The sequence below is a fragment of the Zonotrichia albicollis genome, chromosome Z, assembly GCF_047830755.1.
Source record: "Zonotrichia albicollis isolate bZonAlb1 chromosome Z, bZonAlb1.hap1, whole genome shotgun sequence".
NCBI classification, from domain to species: Eukaryota; Metazoa; Chordata; class Aves; order Passeriformes; family Passerellidae; genus Zonotrichia; species Zonotrichia albicollis.
In genome coordinates this window covers 37736127-37757176 of record NC_133860.1, presented here as the reverse complement: position 1 = coordinate 37757176, position 21050 = coordinate 37736127, and the positions used below count along the sequence as shown (strand labels likewise).

The 21050-nt window shown below is 38.7% G+C and overlaps 1 protein-coding gene across 12 annotated transcripts in view; it reads right to left on the bottom strand.

Annotated features, from left to right (window-relative positions):
- Window positions 1–21050, bottom strand: part of MAST4 (microtubule associated serine/threonine kinase family member 4) — a 291175-nt gene that overhangs the window by 172572 nt on the left and 97553 nt on the right. For 5 of the 12 annotated variants that reach the window (XM_074533260.1, XM_074533261.1, XM_074533264.1 and 2 more), the window contains one exon: window positions 6001–6075. The exons of 6 other annotated variants lie outside the window; for them this stretch is intronic. In XM_074533260.1, the coding sequence (XP_074389361.1) occupies window positions 6001–6075 (75 nt within the window). Of the gene's footprint in view, window positions 1–6000; window positions 6076–11089; window positions 12338–21050 lie in introns of those variants that run through there. One more of the 12 variants, XM_074533268.1, reaches the window with a different exon arrangement.

Genomic DNA, 21050 nt, shown 5'->3' with positions numbered 1-21050 from the left:
TTTAACAAGACAAAATGCAAGGCCCTGCACCTGAGCTGGGGCAACTCCCAGTATGAAGCTTCAGGACGAACACATTGAGAGCAGCTCTGCTGAAAAGCACTTGGGGATGCTGGTGGCTGAGAGGCTGGACATGACCCAGCCATAGGCACTCATACCCCAGTAAGTCACACGTGTCCTGGCCTGCATCCAAAGCAACACGGCCAGCAGGGCCAGGGAGAGGATTCTGTCCCTCTGCTCTGCTCTGCTCTGCTCTGCTCTGGTAAGACCCCACCTGGAATACTGTGTTCAGTTCTGAGGTCCCCAGCACAGTAAAGATATTCACTTGTTGAAATGAGTCCAGAGGAAGTCATCAAAATGACAAGAAGGATGGAGCACATCTCCTATGAAGAAAAGGCTGAGAGAATTGGGATTGTTGATTTTTGAGAACAGAAGATTTCAGGTACCCAGTACCTGAACGGAGTCTAAAAACAATGGAGACACCTTTTTACAAGGGCATGTAGTGAGAGGAAAAAGAGTAATGCCTTCAAACTGAAAGGGGGCAGGTTTAGATTGGGTATTAGGTGTTGGGGAAGATGAAACAGGAAAGCCTTATAAATATGATTGTCTGACAAAAGATTTTGAGAATATAGAAACTATAAGCAAGACTGAAATGAAAGCAAGCTTCGAGATTCCTTAGTGAACAATTGGAAAACAATGGTGTGGCCGGACTGAAGGTAATCCCCTTTTGATGGAACAACACCCTCTGCTTGCAGACAGCTCCAAGGGTCAGAGCACACCCTACTAGCTTAGCAGAAGGGGTCCAAAGAGTAGTTTTTAGGGTTTAAAATGTAACACAGTATGGTAATGTAATGATTCTTATAGGCTGCATGTAAATGCCGTAGGATTTGTATATTGTACTAGATTGGTTAGTGAGAATTAGAATATTCAGCACAGAAGAAGATTTATTGTATTGTAACAGGAACTTTGCTCTCCTACTCTCTTACCCTCTCATCCTCTCTACCCCTCTCTTCTCTCAGGCCTGCTCCAAGCTGCGGCCGGCAGGTAGGAAGCTGTACCCATGCCCTTTGCAATAAACCACAAGTTCCACGACCTGGCTTCAGAGATCTCTTGTCTCCATCCATCCCAACTGTCCTACCCCCTGATGCTCCTACAATTAGGAAAAAAGTTTCCTGTGAGGCTGGTGAGGCACTGGAACAGGCTGGCCTGTAGAACCTGTAGATGTCCCATCCCTGGACATGTTCACGGCCAAGCTGAATGGAGTTCTGGTCTAGAAGAAGACGTGCTTGCCTATGGCAAGTGATCTTAAGGTCCTTTCCAATCCATACCATTCTATGACTGTGTAATTGTTTGAAGTTTAGCTTTCCCTGATTTGCAGTAGATCAAACATGAGCTCATAGCTGTCCAAGTTCACAGCACCATAACCTAACAACTCTACTCTCTTTTGACAGGACAGGACAAGATCCTCTCCCCTCAGGAAACATTAGTCTCACTAAGTCAATACAGCGTGTTCCTTGCTGCTTTGGGTCACCCAAATCACTGCCCCAGAAATGCACTTCATCAGGGTCCAGGACAAGCAGACACAAGTGAATCACTGCAATCAGATGACCACAGATGAAAGATCTTCTGGGTAATTTGTAACTCAGAGTCCTCTGACTCACACAGCACTGCTGCTGCTCTCATGAGACACACTGCCTTGCCTCCAAGTCTCCCAAATACAACTATTCCCCCATAACCATGAGGTTAGGAGACAGATGCAGGAAACTCAGGACATGCAGAATTAAATGCCAGAACAAAGCCCAGCAGAATGTAGGCACAAAACCAGTATTCCTTTACAAGTTTGTGATGATCTTGCCCCAAACCCAAATAGCATCCCTGACAGAGGCAACAGTCCCTGCAAGCTGTGCAAGCTGAGCTTCCACTACATCCTGCCACCTGGGCAAACAGCTGCTACACAGGAAGGGAAAAGGAATAAAAAGGATCTGACCAGTGTTTACAGTGCAAAGATACAAAACAACATTTTCAGAGTAACAAGTTTGTTTGGTTTTCATTTTTTTCTTTGTTTTTTGGAGGGATTCTGTGTGTGTGTGTGTGTGTGTGTGTGTAGTGTGTTTTTTTAAACTAGGAGAGCTGAACTAACTAGCCTAAAGAAAAGCATGTGAGATTTGTTGACAGCAACTTGCCATCTTTGGTCCAAAGCAGGCAAAATAGTCCTTGGTTTGGCATAACAAGACCATGAGGCTTCTGTGCACCTGTACCACCAGGAACAACTGGTAGCTCTTCCTGAGGCAACAAATGAGTGCAACAAAACAAACAGCTGGAGAAGTTTTGCCAGACTTGCCCTTCTACAGCTTCCTACTCTGGAACTACCTGCAAAACTGACTCTCAGCCATATTCCTAGTCTTGATCAGGAGAGCATCCTCACTCCCCCATAGCCCAAGAATGAATGATCAATGATCTGTAGGCCCAGGTGGTAGAGGAGGCTGTCAAAAGGCACTGCAGTGGATGTGTCTGCAGAGAGACAAGGATGCAGCTTAAGTCTGGGACTTAAGTAGGACTGGGAGATAGGCTGCACTGATGTTGCCCGTTGAAATTACTGGAGTTCAACTTTCCCAGCTGAGCTACAACTTCATGAGGGAAAGTTGTGGGCTTTCTTCACCAGCTGCCTTGCAAATGGATTCCTTGAGGTGGAGTGCTTTCTGGTCAGGTTGTCACAGTAACAACTGGTAAGGGCAATCTTGCCACACAACAGGAAAGATGAATTCTGATGACACTCCTACTGACTTGCAGCAGTCTGAAGGTGACTGACACCAACAGTAGTTCTCAAAGTGCAACAGGAATACAAAGGAGAGACATAGCTTGTCTCTCTGAAGCCCTGTGCTAACAGCACTTCCCTACTTTACTTTCATAGTGATCTGAATAGTAAATACCGAGGATTACACTCTGCCTGAAGCACATCCTTGGAACACAGATGAGCCTTTGAAGAACACCATATTCCCCCCTTTTGTTAATCAGTCTTAATCAGTTAATCAGATTAACCATGCACAGGCCACACTTTGGCCAGCCAAATCTGCTCAGGGTTTCTCCTCCAACCAGTACGTAATCAGCTGCAATACCTGCTTCAAGACAATTTGTCTTCTTTCCTTTTCTTGAGTAGTCTCAGCCCATAGAGAGTAAATGCAGTACAGCCCCAACAGTCCTGAAAATCACCTTTTCACACTTCTCATGTCCACTTCCAGGGCATGTCCCATGCAGAGCAGCAAACTATGCCACCTTGTCCTATAATCACCAGGCAATATCCCTACTCCAAAACTTTCCGGTGAGCTGCCAAGGCCAAATCCAGATTCTGCATTCCATCAGCTGGGCGCATCTGAGTGGGGTCTGGCCACAGGTTAACATGACATCTCCCAGATCCAAAACCCAGATAAGTATTAAACACACGTTATGTCACAAGAGGTTTAAATTGAGTATTAGGAGCAATTTCCCCACTGAAAGGATGGTCAGGCAGTGGAACAAGGGTCCCAGAAAAGTGCAGAATCACTATCCCTGGAAGTGTTTAAAAGATGTGTAGATACAGCACTTGGGGACACGGTTTAATGGTGAATATGGTGCTGGGTTAACAACTGGACTGGATGATCTTTGAGGCCTTTTCCAACTTTGACAATTCTATGATTCCATGAGCCCAAAGTACATCATTCAAGCCCCTGCCTGTGACCCATGCACAAAAGAAGGGAGAAGGCATGCAGGAAGAATGAGGAAACAAAGAAATTAATAGCTCAAATTACCTCAGCCAGACCGGGGACGTACAGTACTTTCAACTGTCGATTTCAAGAGCACAGCAAGGGGGTGGGTGGGTGAGAAGAAAAGCACACATACCTAGGACATAAAGCTTGGTGCCTATTCTTCACTGAGAAATGTGCAACAGAGAAGAGGAAGAGAAGACACGGCTGGTAGCACATATGAGTACAGGTGCTTGTTAGTTTTATAGGCTTGCCATGTCCAAGTACTGCCACTCAGTGAAATGTTACCAAAGAACAGGACTCAGAAGACCACTGTTCCAGGTTTTCACCAGTCTCTTGCCTGGATAGCGAGGGAGATTATGTGAGTGACCTGCAGATCACAGAGAACTGTGAACTTGCAGTTTTTCTCTTCTCTCCCACTGGCACTCAAAAAGTGCTTCATATTTGCCTTCTCTTTTCTCCTCCCCTCCCTCTTCTTTCCTCTTTTCTCTTCTCCTTCCTTCTCTCTCCAGACATATTTTAATCAAAACAAAACACTAAACCAGAGCAGTGTTCTTAGCATGTGCTGAGAAGTTTTTTCTAAGCAGCTGGTCATGCTGAAACTGGTGGCAGTCATTGCAGGGGGAGAGGTGGAGCTGATGTGGTCTGTGGTAACAGCCCCCCTCTGGATGCTGGTTGGTGTTTAGCAGAGCTGAGCTGCTGACATGCTCCCAGTGCATCAGGATGTTCTCCCAGCAGCAAAGAAAATAAAGGACACTGGCTTAGGACTCTAAAAACACCAAGCAAGACCCTTTCTGGTCCTTCTGTCCCACACAAAACAGAAGAGCAAATAAATACTAAGGTTACTCTTAGCTACCACACTGAGGTTTCAACAGCACACCTATGTATATTCAAACATACAGTAGGGTACTGGTACTAAAAAGGTGAAAAAAGACAGGTAAACTAGGTAAGAGGAGGGAGCAAAACCTAACACACTTATGTCCACAGAATTGCACTTCAGCAGACATTTTTCCTTTACACATTGAGGCTCTACACATTGCAGAAATTACTTGACTCTAGTAAACAGTAATGCACACAGAAAGTGGCTTGTCAAGAGTATAGGCTGATACCTGTGTGTGTGTGTGGATAGATAGATAAATAGATAGACAGATAGATAGATAGATAGATAGACAGACACATAGACAGACAGATAGATAGAGATGCTTTGGGGTGGTTTTTTTGGTGTATGTGTGTGTTTGACTTACTTTTGCTTCTTTAAACCCCTTTAAAAGCCCTTCCCCAGACCCCCAAAAGGATATCTTAGTATTGATAATGTTGCTACATGCTGAAAAAAATGGCAAAAGTCAACATTACTAATACCTAATGAATTAACACATATAAAAACTGAAGGAATCAGTATGACAACAGTACTTGGAATCCTAATTAAAATATAAGACAAAACATAGACCCAGGGCTTTTCTTTCATAACCAGGACTGCTATCACAGACTTACTTCAACCTGTATCAAAAGTTGTACGTAAATACTGCAATCAATTCTTCAGTATCTCAAATAAAGTGAAAAATGGGATTTCCAGGCAATGATAGTAATGGATACACAGTTTCATATTTGCTGAAGTATCACAAAAAAGTAGCACAAAATAAATACAGATGAACAGTGATGCTCTAAAATATGCACTATATTTTATTTCATTAAAAGTTACATAGTAAAATCAACCTCAGTGAACCTATCAAGTTTTCTGAGTACAACTCTAAAAAGGTGGAACAGCCTTATGAACTAGCAAGTACTGCTATTGCATCTGCTCATATAATCTTTTGATGTCAGCCTATTTTTTTACACTGAAACTTTGTATTGCTTCATAGCGCTTGATAATAATGTTTGATTATTTCCATATCCTTGCAAATTTTTTATTCAATGAAAGCCTTCTGCAGTTTAAGAATGAGACAAACGAACTGTACAAGGATTTACAAAAAGACACCACACAAACTGATAAAAGTGAAGAGGAACTTTTCATAGAGTTTCTGTTACACTTTGCAGATACAAAAAAAATCTCCCCACAACTTTAAAGTTAAAAAAACAACTGCTGCACTTGAGGAGGAATCAATCCAGTGCTGAAGTTCACCTTTAGCGATAGTGATTACATTACTTGCAGATGAGTAAAAATAACTAAATCCCCCACCAAGCACATAGAGCTTCTCTCTAGCAACAAACCCTCTGCTGACACAACATTCCATTTTAGAAATGGTCCTTCAATAAAGGCACTCACTTTTGTAGCTGATGGTTCCACTAGTCTCTGACGGTGGCGCGCTGAGCTGAAATGACTCTTCTGAGGCGTCCCTTCCTGACAGTGAATGAAGAAAGGAGAGGAAGAACAGAGGAAAGGGGGGCAATGGATCGTGGAGGGGATGGAATGGAAGATGTTGGAGAAGGGAGAGGGAGAGTATTTAACTGAACTGTATTTTCACTAACTTTGAAAAAGTTTTATGACATCAATTCAAGTAATACCACTTTACAAATATCAGAAAGAAAATTAAGCATTTGCTTTAAAAAGCAGCCTCTCAAGGCTATTCTATGTTTCTATTATTCACACACATTTAATAATGTTGTCTCCTATAAATCCACATATACACACATGTACACATGCACACACATATACACTTCATTTTCAGATACACATATAAAGTTAAACATTCATTTCACTTTCCCAAAGTATAGACATTATCTTACATTTTCTATATCAACTTAAGCAGTTAAACACAAAAACCCCATCCAACTGGATTTATGCTTCAACACAAACATCAAAATCTCCTCTAGCAAAATAAGATTTTTTTAGATTCGTATTGTCTACCCAGACCTGCAATAATCACCTTAAATTCTAGAGACTTTTACGTTACAGAGATTAATGTCCTTGCCTGAGAAAACTGGGAAAGACCAGGCTCACACAGGTGAAAGGTGAAATAATCTGAAACTGATAGTCTTCATTACACGTGCAATACAACAAGAGATTTTTCCAGGATATGAGACAGTGATTCCAAATCCTCTAACTGCTTAATATCCAGTAGTCAGAAGTGTAACATTTAGTTTCTTCCCTAAGACACTTCAAATACGCTGCGTCAGTCTCTCCAGAAACTTTCCAATGTTGAAAGCCCCTCATTGCTGTAGCAAGTACGAACTCTACAGTCCGTTAATTCAGGTATGTGTCTGAAGGGGAGAAGATATGGGTGAAGAGCCTCCTTCTAATCACAGGAATCAGAGGATGAAAATTTACAAGACTTATTTTTTCTTTCTTTTTTTCCTTTTTCTTTTGGAACCAATACACAATTCTTTTAATAGTCTTCCCTGGAAAAAAAAAGTCACAGTATTTTAAAAATATAAGACAGACCTGCTCCTATTTCTCAAAAGATATTCACAGAGCTTTTTAAATGAAAATACAATGCTACTCAAATATTTTTCAAGATCTCAAGACTTGTTTTTCAAAAAGCATTTTTATAAAAGTAGTTTTTTACACCTCCTGAACAAAAGGGCTTCTACTTCTGGCATGACATCACATAACAGAATCAGCCCTGTAGCTCAAAAGATCTGGTGGAAATAATCAAAGATTACAGCCACCATAGGAAGATAATATCATAGCTCACCAAATCTACAACAGCAGTAGTGCAAACTAGCTCTACTCCATAGAACCACCATTACAGAAAAAGTAATTATCCAATACTTGCCTAACACTTGGTAACAATTGCAGAAGACTGTTCTGCTGATGGCAATGTACTTTGGTAACATTCCATTACTGGTGTAATGGACTAAAATCAGCAGTAAGTACAATGGCGAGAAGGTAAAGAAGAAGGTAAAGAAGACCTTTACACTTCTTTAACAATTTCTTTTAACAATTCTCAATGCCCTTGCCACTATAATCAAACATAAAATTTTATATAATTACCAACAGAAGCCTGAAAAGGGTCTCCTCTCTGTCACAGTTTGGAAATGATGGTAGAGTCAGCTTAACGTGGACATAAGCTAGCAAAAGTGCAGAACTTCAGAGGCCCTACCTTCTCCCATATTATGGTTATTAGCTATTCTAACATGGGATCCTGTACTTAACTGGGAAACAAGGAATTCTTCTTCCCTTATTCACATTTTTCTTTCTTTCCTATCTCTCCTTCAGAATGCTTTCTAGAAGCAGTTGAGAGCTAGCACAAACACAGTTAACACAGGAAAAACCCCAATACAGCACCAATACCATTTCAGAAGCAAAAATGTGTACCTAAATTGATGTGATTACTCCTATAAAAAAGGAAAGTCAGAGTTCAGAATATTGAATGTTTATGTGGGCTGTTCCTTCAATCACACCAGCCAGTACAACATCCTGAATCAGAATATATTAACAGATCGCTTTTTAGCCCAAAACAGTCAGGGTAGACTTCATGCATACTATCCCATGCAGGGATGATAGTTTATCATCAGGATACGTGAAGGTTCAACTAAGATCAACAAGAGATTAAAAAAAGCTGGAAAGAAGCTGACTCTTTCACTATGGAAAAATTAGATATAGAGCATTTGAAGGCATTAGAGACATTAGACTGTACAGGTTTTGCATCGTAATGTCATGTTCCTTAGTATTGCATTTCAGCTGATAAAAACAGAAACCTTCTGCCAATGTCAGCAGTAGGTACTCTTCCATAAAGGGTTGTCTAATAAGGGCAGACAAACCAGAGTCAATGTCACAAAGACAGGGCAATCTTTAAAAAACAAACAAAAAAAAATCCCCCTAAAAAACCCCACGCCAACAAAAACCTACATGCTGAAAAGACTTAAGCATTCAGAGTCACTGCAGTTATTACCAGTAAAGCACATACAGTGGATCCATGATACCCTTGAAGGATGAATGTCCTCGAGAGAGGAAGCAGTCAGTTACAATTATAAGCTGATATAATAAAACTACTGTCAGAAAACTTGTAAAGGCCAACACAATTCACATCAGCAAGGACAGCTAAAGGAAAAACTGAAGGATCCTAAATAATTCTGTGGTACGGTATTTTAGTTAGGTGGCATGCAAAAAGTCAGCATGGGAGCAGAAAGAGACAGAGGCTTATTTCATTTAACAGGTGAGTAATCCAAGAAATAATCTTGTGGGAAACACACATCTTGGGGTAAGAAAAAACAAAACAAAACAAAAAAACCTACATAAAAGCAAAAACACACACCCCACAAAAACAAAAAAAAAGGCAACACAGGGGCAACAAGTATTGCACATAGTTTATTTCAAAGTCACAGAAGCCTGAAAATAGCTGTGAGGAGAAAATATGCTTTTGGCTGAAGAGGCTGGTAGCTAATTCAGCTATGTATAGGCTCTAATACAGATACCAAAAGCAGTTTCCATTAAGAGCAGCTACCATTCACTGCGTGGCAGTTCTCATGAAAACAGCAGTATCAAGAGAAAAGCAAAAATAGCAAGTGACAAAACATGTCGTCTTATCTGAAGAGATTTCTACCTCCAGACTAAAGTGGCCACAGACCTCTTTTTTTCCTCTCCATTTTTATTGACTGCCAGACCAAGATCTGAAATAAGTGGCAAAAAATTCCACACGAGGAGTTGAATTCACCAACAAACACCACAGCTCGTCTCTGACAGATCTGCAAGTATTTAGCACTGAAGTAAAAATAATTCACAGACACAATTCCATCCACATAAAACTGGGCAAATCCTTATGCTGACAAGGCTATTTCTATGTTTTTACATTAATGAGTGTCGTACTGAAGATTACCTCCTCACCTCCTCAAACCATGATCGTTCTAAACATGCTTCCTCCCCCAAGACTAGCCCTGGGCTATCTCAAAATACATCTGCGCCCATCAAGTCCCTGCCACATCTTTATGTATCTACCACTGATACATAAAGGTAGAGGTGTCCTACAGAGATGACTGAGCATCCTGGCATTTGAGTTGAGCAATAGCTACAGCAAAACTTATGGCTAAGACCTGCCATCATAGCCAAGACTGTATCTAAACTTTTTGTTACTTTCCCTTACATGGCAATCTACCTCCTGTTGTACAGCATCTCACACTAGATGCAGCTGTTCTATTCAACTACCAAACCACTACACTGTATATTTTTAACTGCTCTGAAGATTCCTTTTGTCATTCTTTCTACTGCAATGTTAAAATGTTACTCTGTTATAATTCATCTCTTTAGGAGGGCTATGTAAATACAGCTGTGAGGGTACAGCAAAAATACAAGAAAGGACAAAGCAAATAAGAAAATTAGGAACAAAAATTATGTGTTAGAATGTGATGTGTTTAGTCTGATATTTATCTTTCTTTCTTGCCTCAAAAGGGCCAAGATATGAGCAACAAAGAATGCCATTCAACTTCTGATAGCTCAGTAGTTTTAGGATATAGCAAAGGAAGCAGTAAATATTGTGGGATGGCTACATAATCAAGTCATTTCACATTACTAAAACCTTCAACAGCAGCACTGCAACACTAATTTACCATATTACCCAGTTATGTTTTTATTAATTATATTACACAATTCAGAAAGTCAGCATGCTACATCAGCATTAGTATTTCTTCCTCCAGACAGCTTCCTGGCACAGGTTACCTGCTGAAGAGATCTGTGAACACCACCAAGGCCCTCTCTATCAGATATCTGCTCGGTAAAAGCTACCGGTGATTAGACTGGGTCCATCCAGTTATGATCATTTCATACTTAATCCTTGAAGTGTGTTAGTAGATAAAATTTTGACAACTGTTTTATTCTATTACATTCTATCTGTTATAAAGTTATGTCTTATCTGCTGTAGGGTCACCAGTAGCCTTGCAGTCTTGTACAAATAAATTTCGCTGTGTTTCAACTTACCAGAAATAATGAAATGCTATTCCTGTTTCAGAATAACATGAGACTAGGAAAGAGGGAAAAACAAAAGATCTAGGGAGACTCAAAAGGTAAATTATTCAAATTTTGAGTGTTATGGGTGCAGATTGGTTAATCAGCTTTTCATAATGAAACAGGAGGGGAAAAGCAGTCCTTACAGGCACTGGGGCCTTTTTCTCATAAAGAATAATTCAACGTATTAGAACAATTTGATACTTCATGAGAGATAGAGGTAGTAGGGATGTGCAGAAAGGGAGGGAGGCTGTACACATTTTGTTCTCACAAAAATTCACAAAACTAGACAGCAGAACATACTCTCCCCACAGGGCATGATACTGAAAATTCACCGACACTTAAAGGGTATACAGTGTGGAAAAGCTGAATTACTCAAGGTGACATGCAAATAATGCAACAGATTGATGATGACACTATGAGAATCAATTTAGGCAAAGACAGACCAGAAGGTGTTCAGAAGCTTGGAACTTACCCTTCTGATAACATAGCATAATCCAAAAATGTCTACAGCCCTTGTGCTGGTGCAAGAGGTAACAAACAATGCAGTATAATCCTGCATCGTAGTCTCCATGACTTCAAAGTATGCTGAATTCAAATTACTCATTTTTGTAAAACACAGCAGCAGACAGTAGGCAAATCAGCATGCCAAGTGTGGGGGCAGGACCATGTTATAAATTGTAACACACAGTCCTTTTCTCTCAGCTTTAGATTGAAGCAAGTGCAAACTGTTTTGGGATTTACTGGGGGGAGGGGTGTGTTGGTGTGGCTTAGTTTTTAGCTACTAAGATGTTCATTTCCTGCTGATGTCCACTGCCCCAAAATTTGAATTTTGGTGTAATACTTGACTAGGCTCTGAGCCAAGCTTTATAGGCTGATCAGGAAAGCTCTTTCTGCTTCAGAGGCATCTCACAGCAGAAAAAAAGCATAGTTAAGTAAGAAAGATTTTTACATAGTTAGGGAATTTGAAAACCAGTCATAACTGTTTGTCAGTTATTTGACAAACAATGTCACATTATGGCACAACTGACAATCCTTACAGCCAAGGCAAGATATCATGTCAATAAAAAGCAACACACATGTGCAGTTTCAATTTTGAATGGTAAGAAAACAAATCCTTGAAAGCTATCTCCCAAACAGAACACGAACCAAAGGCCAGGAATGCATCTTGCACCAATTAAACTGTCAGCAACAGAAAGTACTGGCAGATGAAAAAATCATCTCAGGTAAATTTCTGTATCGCATTCTTGCAGCACAGCAACAGATGTAAAATTCTGAGTAACAAAAATGTGTAACTAACATGTTTACTGAAATTGCTTGGCAGTCTAACACATCAGTGTGCCAGACACTCTCCCATTAGCACTCCGAGTTACGGAACGCCCCTCTTCTCCCTAACCACATCCAGTTCTATGCAGACAATCATTGCAGCACTTGAACAAAGAACATTGGGCCATTTTGAAGGAGAAAAGGGCAAAAATTATTTTTTGACAGGATCCTCATTGATTACTGCATTTCCTCAGTGGTACTAGAGAGAACACACATGAAAAATGGGTGCTTTAAGTAACACCTTTTTTCTAGAACATCTCCTCTGCAGAAACTCATCCATTTAAAAGTGACTGAAATCTTCCCCATGTATCTCCTGAGAGCCCGGAGACAGGAAAACACACTTCACAAACCTATAAGCCAGACCAGCTTTACTGGATTCAGCATCAGAAGAGGTTAGTATTGATTTGTCAGATAGACATCACATCAGAAAGAAATCATATTGAAATAATTGAAGATGTCTTTAGGGTGAAACAGGCAATCAAAAAGCATACACTACTACATTTTGAAGCAGCGCTAAAAAACTAACTGGAAGCTTCCGTTCTTTCTCTTAAAATAAAGGAAGAGGCATAAGGTGCTACAGGAACCATTAAAAGACATCAGCCCTAAGCATACAAAAATAAATACGCAGGAACAGAAATGTAGAAAACAAAATGCATGTACAAAAAAGGTGATTGTTCTCTTGTTATTCTACTCTAAAACCCCTGAACACCATAAAAAATCAAGACAAAAAAAAAAAATCAGTTGCAAAGTCTTCTCACAAATGGTCAAAAATATTCAAACCCTGATCTTCAATCTCAATTAGATAAGACTAGCATTTTCCCGTGACTATAAGGAGAATGTAAGAAAGAATGCCAGAAGACAAAAAGGAGAAAAACAAATTTGGCATTGCTGGTTAGGCAAATTGCATGCAACATAAAACAAATTCCAAAGACTCATGAAAAAAAATTGTGCTGAAATGTAAGGAGTAAAACAATGCAAAGTCCTAAGAGCAAGAAAGACAACCACTGTTTGAGAAATTACACTGAAGCAACAGTCAGTTAAGATGCTGCTGCAGTCTAGCAGGCACTAGTCTCTTCAGAAGATCGCAGTCATATGCAAAGAGGTCTTTGCAGTTATCTCACACAAATACATTTGTTAAGGATTAAATCTCTTATCACAACCACAAAACAAAGCACGTAAATGCAGTAATACCCCCTACTCAAGTCATAGATGTGATACGCTCAACCTCAAATCTTCTCTGCTGAAAATCAACTCAAAAAATTCATAGATTTTGGCTACTCTGTCCTAAAAACAATTTTGAACTGTTGCCTCCAGACAGTAGCAAATACCCATGACTAAAGTAACAAATATTAAAATGCTCTGTATGCTTGAATGTTAAAGCCTTCTACTTATCATTGTCAGTCTAATAATACACCACACCTGACTACTACTTTGCTTACACCAAATTAACTGTGATACTCTTCAATGTCAAAACACAAATACACCCCTCTGTCTTGAAGAACTGAAAAAGACAAGCACATGAATATAGAATCAGAGTCACATGAAATGTAGCTCTTACTCTTGTCACAAACATTTGCTCTTATTTTTCATTTATATTATTCCTTCCTTATTGAAGTTCTCAACAATTTACTAAAATCTCAAAAAAAAGTAATTTAAAACTAAAAAGCTGGGTTCCCAAGGGGCACTGAAGTCCTAAAATCAATTTTCCACTCATAACCTAAATTTTCCATCTGTGCTCATGAGTGTTGTATTCATAAAAGACAAGAGTTTGGGGAATACTTCCAGGTTCTTCTGCACACAAATTCTGACTGCTGAATTCCCCTAATGTATCTGCACAACTTGGGTACATACCACGAGGCTTTTTTTAAAGCAACTGAAATGGTATTCTTCTAGTGGCATAATTTAAAGCAAAGTGGTAAAACACCTTAAAAAACCCTTTTCATATCAAAAGAACTCAGAAGTTAAAGCAAGAACACACTTTCATACAATTAGCACATTTTCCTTACTTTTCACATAGAAAGTTACACTGACGAACAGGAGAGAATCTACATTAGCTGAAAAACATCTCCAAATATGTTTCCGTATTTGATATAACATGATTAATCTTTAGAGAATACCAAAAATATTCAAATACACAAAACACATGCAGAAACATGCACACTTCAAGCTGTAGCTTTATAGGACTTAAAATACTATCAGAAGACATGACGTTATTTCCATGAAACATATCAATGCACTCAAGTCAATTTTACAGGGCAGATATGCTGAACTATTTCCAGATTCCAGCCAGCTGAAAGTGAAATTCAAAAAACATGTATTGCTTCATAACAGTAACTACTAGTTACCAAAAGCTCATCTTCTAATCACGGACCATCCAGTAAGTTTGATTACTAAAACGTTTTCTTCAGATTTGATCACTTGCAACATTTTCTTTTACAGAACCCAGACAAGAATGGAATATTTTACTTTGTGCTGCTAAAACCGGATCTCCTATTTCTGATAGTAAAGCTTAAACTTGTAATATTTTTCAATGTGCATGTTCATAGCTTTGAAATAATGTCTTGGTTGGGGAGGATAAGCAGATGTCATAGAAGTGTTACATAACATCCTTATGAAACTAAGCCAAGCCTATATACACAAAACAAAGGAATTCCATAAAGGACAAAGTACTCCAAATAAAATACGCACTGTAAAAACCTGGTATTTCGCTGCTAAAGTCTCTGAAGAGCTTGTTTTTTATCAAGGGCACAGACAGTGAGTGCAAGTATCCTTTTTGTCTCTAATCCCAGCTGTTGTATGCCACTGAGAAGCACTAAACTGTAGACCTAAAATCAAGGGGGACTTGAATGAAGGGAATCCAAGAGGAACGCGAGTTACAAACTGAGACAAAGTAATTGAATAAGATTACAGAAAACAAGAGTTGCTGACAGAAGACAATGATGTTCTGATTTACCTTGGATGAAGCAAGGTAATAACAGAGAATAAGGTTAGCATTGCAGAAGTTAGTGCTATGTGTATAAGAGGAAAAGTAAAGCCAAGAAAATGAGATCAAAAACAATTATGAAATTGCAGTATTGAATGTTTTGCTTTGAAATCATAGCAGTAACTTACAGATTTTTATGTAATTTTAATGTTCAAATGAATAACTGGTAGTGTTACAAGCAATTTGAAGCAAATATTGCCTCAGTCTAATAGAAGGAATTAATAGCATCTGAAAGCCTGTGGGCAATTTTGAAAAAACTGCCAACTTAACAAATCTAAAACTTGTGACTTTTAAAGCAAATGTAGTTTGTCAGTTGGTTAAAGCAAATATAAAATCATTGTGTAAAATATGACACATGAACCAGCATCACAATCAAAACGGCATCACATTGAAAGGAAGCAACTTATAAAATATTTGAAAAGAAAATACAGACAATTACTAGTTTCATTAGTTGTGACAAAGTAAGTAAAACCATTTGTCAAACCAAGGACATTTCATGGAACTTTATTTAAAAAACTCTGTTTCAATAAGCTACTGTCCTCCATGCAGCTATTATTCCTACTGTTACCAACAAAACAGGTGAAGAAAAAAAAATTTAAAAAATCCACACAAGTAGATTTTGGAGATAAGCCAAGTGACTCAGAAATAGGAGCTAACAAGTACACGGAGGATGCCAAAGCTGCTTGATTTTATGACCCTTAGAACACAACTGTGACCAGTTCAAATCATTATAGACTCTACCATTAAACTCACCAAAGGATTTGACACAAAGAAATGTTAAGTTTATGTTTCACCTTCTAAATCTAATACAAAACAGTCAGTCAGCTTTGTGACTTATTGCAGACTTTATCAAGAAATGTTGCTACAATTATCAGAAGGCATTAGTAAGAAGTGTGATATGGGCTACAGGCACCACATTTGGCCCCACGCCAAATATTTTTGCTCCGAATGCAGCATGGTGCTCTCTTTCCTTTTTTTGATATTGGACTCCAAAATAAAGTGACCACAATATACAGAAAAGCAAAGACAGAGTGGGGGGCGGGGGGGAGGGGGGTGGTAATCTGAAAGATTAACCCTTTCAGAAAAGCTTTCACAGCTCAAATAACAGCAAAATATGTCTGGCACAAAGTGTTTTAGAGGATATGACAAACATGTAACAATGCATGAATGTCTGGAAAGTAGAGGTGAATAAACTGATCAAGAGATTGGACAGTCTATTAGGCCTGCACAAGTGACAGCTAAGAAGGAGAGGAAATATGTTCTTTATCTCAGTATCTCTTCTCTCAGAAGGCTGCTCTTTAGCTTTCTAATGGCAGCTATCTCTGCCTATCACTATTTAAGCCAAGAAACCATCTATTCTAACTTTAGGTACATCTTAGTACCTAAGATGCCCTGTTTTCTATAACAGTATATAGAAGGACTCAAAAATAAATATAGCTCTAACCAGAAAAATAAACACCAAAAAAATTTAGAGATTTTTTACATATTACATCTATGCATGTTGCTCATGCAATGCACTCATAAAATGAAGGAGCAAGTGTCACAATTTAAGTAGTTCTGAGTAGCTCAATTACTCCAAAATTTTTGAGGTTTTAGTAAATGTAGAGAAGTTTAGTTTGCAGGTATAGCCCCTTTCAGGCAGGTCTGGGCACAACTACTAAGCAGGGCATTAATGCAGTGTGCAGACACACAGCTATTCCCATACCACACTGGAAGTGTTACATCTGTCTGCTTTTAACTGATTAATCTGAATCCACTGCAAACTGCAATTTTTGTTTGTTTGTTTTAAATCCTTCTCTGGTTCCATGCCCTCCACAAAATTTTTCTTACACACACACATTGAGAGGCAGAGAGATACATGAAACCTGATTCACAGTTACACAACTCATCTTTGATACTGTAAAACCATTTCCACTAATACAGAAACACCAGCAGAAACAATGGGTAAGGTCTCTCTCTCTCTCTCTTGACAGAAGAACACTGACATACACATCATTCAAACCAGTGAAAATTAAGAACCCTGCCAGAACCTTATCTGTAAGACTGACTTTTACACCCTTTTTTGCTTCACTGTGCAAGAGACACCAGGCCAAATTCCAACTAATGATCTTCAACTTCTTTTTTTTCTCAGCAGAGCACCCAAACACAAACTGCACTTAGAAGAGATAGTTATTTAGAAGAGATAGTTACAGCCTACCTCTTTCCTTTTCTCTCCTGTAGAGCGTGGCTTCCAAGATAACCCTTTTACTTCACACGTCAATTTTCAGTATTTCAGAAAGAATTCTTTTCATTAAACCTTCTTCTCCCAAGAAATCTCAGCTGCTTAGTGAGATTGTGAGTAAGGCCATTTTTTCCATGAAGTTCTTTCCTTTCTTTCTGATTTCTCAGTAAATGCATTTCCAGTTAAGCCAATAAGCAAGCACTTAGAAAAGTCTGTAAGGTATGACTTTTTGCAAAGGTCTCAGCAACTTATGTACACATTTCAAAACATCAATCTGTAAAAATAACTGTTTTCCTGTACTGAAGACAGAAGAAAGGAGCAGTCAAGGCTACATAATGACTGTGCCCCTTGCAAGCCTTTCTAGGAAACCATGGAATTGGTATAAATTGATTTTCTCAAATCCACAAAAATAGCAACTTTCTATTTACACCACATTTTCCTTTACATTGCCAACTTCCATTTCTACAGCAGTAAGTCTGAATTTTGTGATTAAATTACTTTTACTTCATACCCATTGCCCCCTCAAATCAATGCATGTATTAGATTTCCAAGTGGAATTTTCCATGTTGACTATAATCATATCACTGCAAACAATGTAGTGCAGTCACCCTGAATTTAAAGAAGGATTAGATTCCCTATGAAAATTTTCCAGCATTGAAAAAGAAAGTGTATATATACCTAGAGAGAAGAAAAGAAATAAACACAGCAATTTTTTGACATTTGAGAGGGTTCATGCATACATCTGCTTTCTCTGCTGTTGGTCTATTTCTCTGCAAGTCTAATTAAAAAAGCTCATGTAATTACCCAAAGATTTACAGGACACTGTTTACGGACCACTTAAAGGAGAACTGAAATTAGCAAAAGGAAAAGTGAAGGCCCAAAAAGCATCTCTCTGACAAAGTGAAAGCTTAATCAGCAGTGGAAGCATGACTGAAGCTGGCTGCTTCTGGCAGTAAAGTTTCTCCCGCATTCCCATATCCTTACAGATTCAGGGAAATATGTGCTACCTTTACCATCCATGTCTGGGTTCAGAGTCGTTAGTTTAAGGCAATAGGAAGTAACTACTTAGTCAAACAACTACAAACATAAACTGTTAGCAGACTGCAATTAAGAATGTAATTACAACGTGCAAGAAGTAACTAGCTGTTTTCACCTTTTTCAAATTTATTTGCAAGAAATTTTTATTTCAATCCATACTAAACTGCGCTTTAAAAACTTAGAAGTTGAAAGAAATTATCAATTTTATCCTGATGTTTCTTACCAAAAAAGTGTTCTTTGCAATTAAACCTTCAGAATCTGCTCATTGAAAAGGAGCATGTACCACAGATTCAGATGTCTTTATTCTTCCATGAATACAAATACACAGCTAGACACAAGAAAAAGGTTGTAGCAAGATTAAGTAGATATGTGTACCCAGGTTGCAACCAATTAAAGGTTCCGTTTCTCTTAGAAGCCTCAACTAAAAATCTTTTACATATCAAGCTGAAACAAGATTTATCCAAGTCTACATATTTACTTAAGTCTTGTATTTTGAGATTCAATTCAAGCTACTTCCTGGCTTTTTTTTTAAACACAGCACGATGGTACAAGGCACTAAACACAACTACATCAGGTTCCCATCTAAAAGGAAATGGTTTGTGTGTCCTGTAAATCAAGCTTTGAAGCAAACTGTGTACAAATTAAAAAGAAAACCAGCAGTTATACCAACTTTGCTTTTAATTTACTCATATGATATTTATCATTGTATCCTCAGTTTAATTTAAATGCAGCTTCACCTAAGAAAGCACACAGTTTTAAAGCAGATTTACCTGCTTTTAAAATTTCTACTTCTAACCCAGAGAACTGACAAAGTTACATGAAGTTATCTGACCTTATATTTAAGATCACAGGTATTTTAGAACAGTCTTAACTCACAAAATTTCCTTTCCTTTTCCTCCACTGATTTTTGGGGGTCACTGTTTTGCTATTTGGAGGGGGAGGTGGGTGTTTTGTTGCAGGGGGTTTGTCTGTTTGGGTTTGGTGTTTTTTCATTTTGAGGTTTTTGGGGTGTTTTGGGGTTTTTTTATTCTCTTGGAGGATTTTTGTTTATTTTTTTTGAGAACATACTCAACAGTCTTTACATGAGAGTATCAATAACATGTGAAAAAGAAGAAGGGGCAAAATACATGGATTACTCCTACAGGAAACAAAGAGTGGAGAGTTATTTAGGGTTGGTGGTTTTTTATGGTAAAAACTTATACTATGACTATAAAATAACCAAGCCACTATTTTGGAATGTACTATAATATCAAAAGGTCAGCAAAGTAAACAACTCAGACACTTAGTATTTATTAACAAAACTTAAAACAGCAGCTACACCCTTTGTCATATAACCTGCTTTCCAGCTCACAAGATCATCATACCAGTCTCTAGGCTAGTTGCATGAACACAGATAAGACAGAAACAAAGCAACAGAAGAATATAGGAGAGCAAGAGGACAATATAATAGACAGATTCACTTTAATTTTTTAATGAATACAACTTAAGTGTAAACAGCATTTCTATCCCTCCCATCTTTTTCTAAATGACAGTATGTCAATTTTAACACTTCTGACCACTAGCTGATTTTCTCCATTCAAGGACCAGGTGCTAAGAACAGTCATAAAGTACACATCTTCAAAAACTGCAGGTACTGCAAGCGTGAATAGGCCCCTCTGCTACTTGGACTAGTCACTGTATAACTCCTAATACTCTCAGGTGACTGTAAATAGCTGTAAAATATTTTTGGTATTCATTCAAAATTGTTTTGTTAAAGTTCAGAAAATAAAATAAAAATAACATCTGCAGAACTCAACACATTTCTTTCACACAAAGGTTTAAGTTAATCAGACCAGAATGCAGTTCAATTCAAAAGGAAGAAATCCGGTTTACACTACTAAATGGATTAGAGCAGGTTTAAGAGAAGGAAATCCGGTTTCACTACGAAGATATACCTCTTGAAACTCTTACATCCTTTAAAAGCTGTCATCCGCGGTCTCAATCTGCAGCAGAGATTCTCCCCCCACCTGGCTATCAATGACAGAAAATATTTAAGATATAAGGACTGACTAAATTAATTTTTTTATGAAAGTTACTTACTTTCCACAGGCAAGTGTTATCGTGCAAAAAGTTAAAGAAAAGTTAATGGATTCTTTAAAAGGCCCAAGAGAATTTGAGGACTTCCATATCCTACATAACAACGTGCTACAGACTCAACTTGTACACCTCTGTCTAACAAAAACTGTCGCACTGGATCAGCACCAAGTTGAAAGCACTGATCAAAAAGGGTGTCTTACTAAAAAGTTCAGAACAGTGCAAGTTCAGTGCATGTTAAACGTTTTATGGGAGTTTATATTACTTAAGAATAAGGATCCCAAATGTATGGAGACTTTCCTTTTCACCCTCCTCCCATTGAAATTGCAGATGTGGAGGAAAACAAAAGAAAGGAAGTACATTCATCGCTGAGAGCTACTTGAGAAAAGGGGCTTTCTGAACAATGGGCCGTAATGATGTAGTTTGAGGTAGTGCTCCATTTTGGTGAAACATTAAAAAAGTAACTACGCCGTCTATTCGCCAGTAGTCACATATTCTTTATAAATACACTTTCTGCCAATAGATATATGTATATAACTGCGCACATTCTAATTATTTGAGGGGCTTATCCTAGAAGGGTATACGGTTCGAGACTTGGCTTCAAACAACATACGGCACCAACACCGTGTCATAACCCTCGCTCTATTTGGGATACGGGGTTTTCTAGAGTTAAGGGACGCCAGCGGAAAAGTCAGCCCAAAGCCGCCCGGGAAAGGAAGACGCGCCCGCTCCGCCGTTCAGCAAAGTGCGCCGCAGCCGCCCGGAGCGCCGAGCCCCGCCAAACTTTCACCCCCC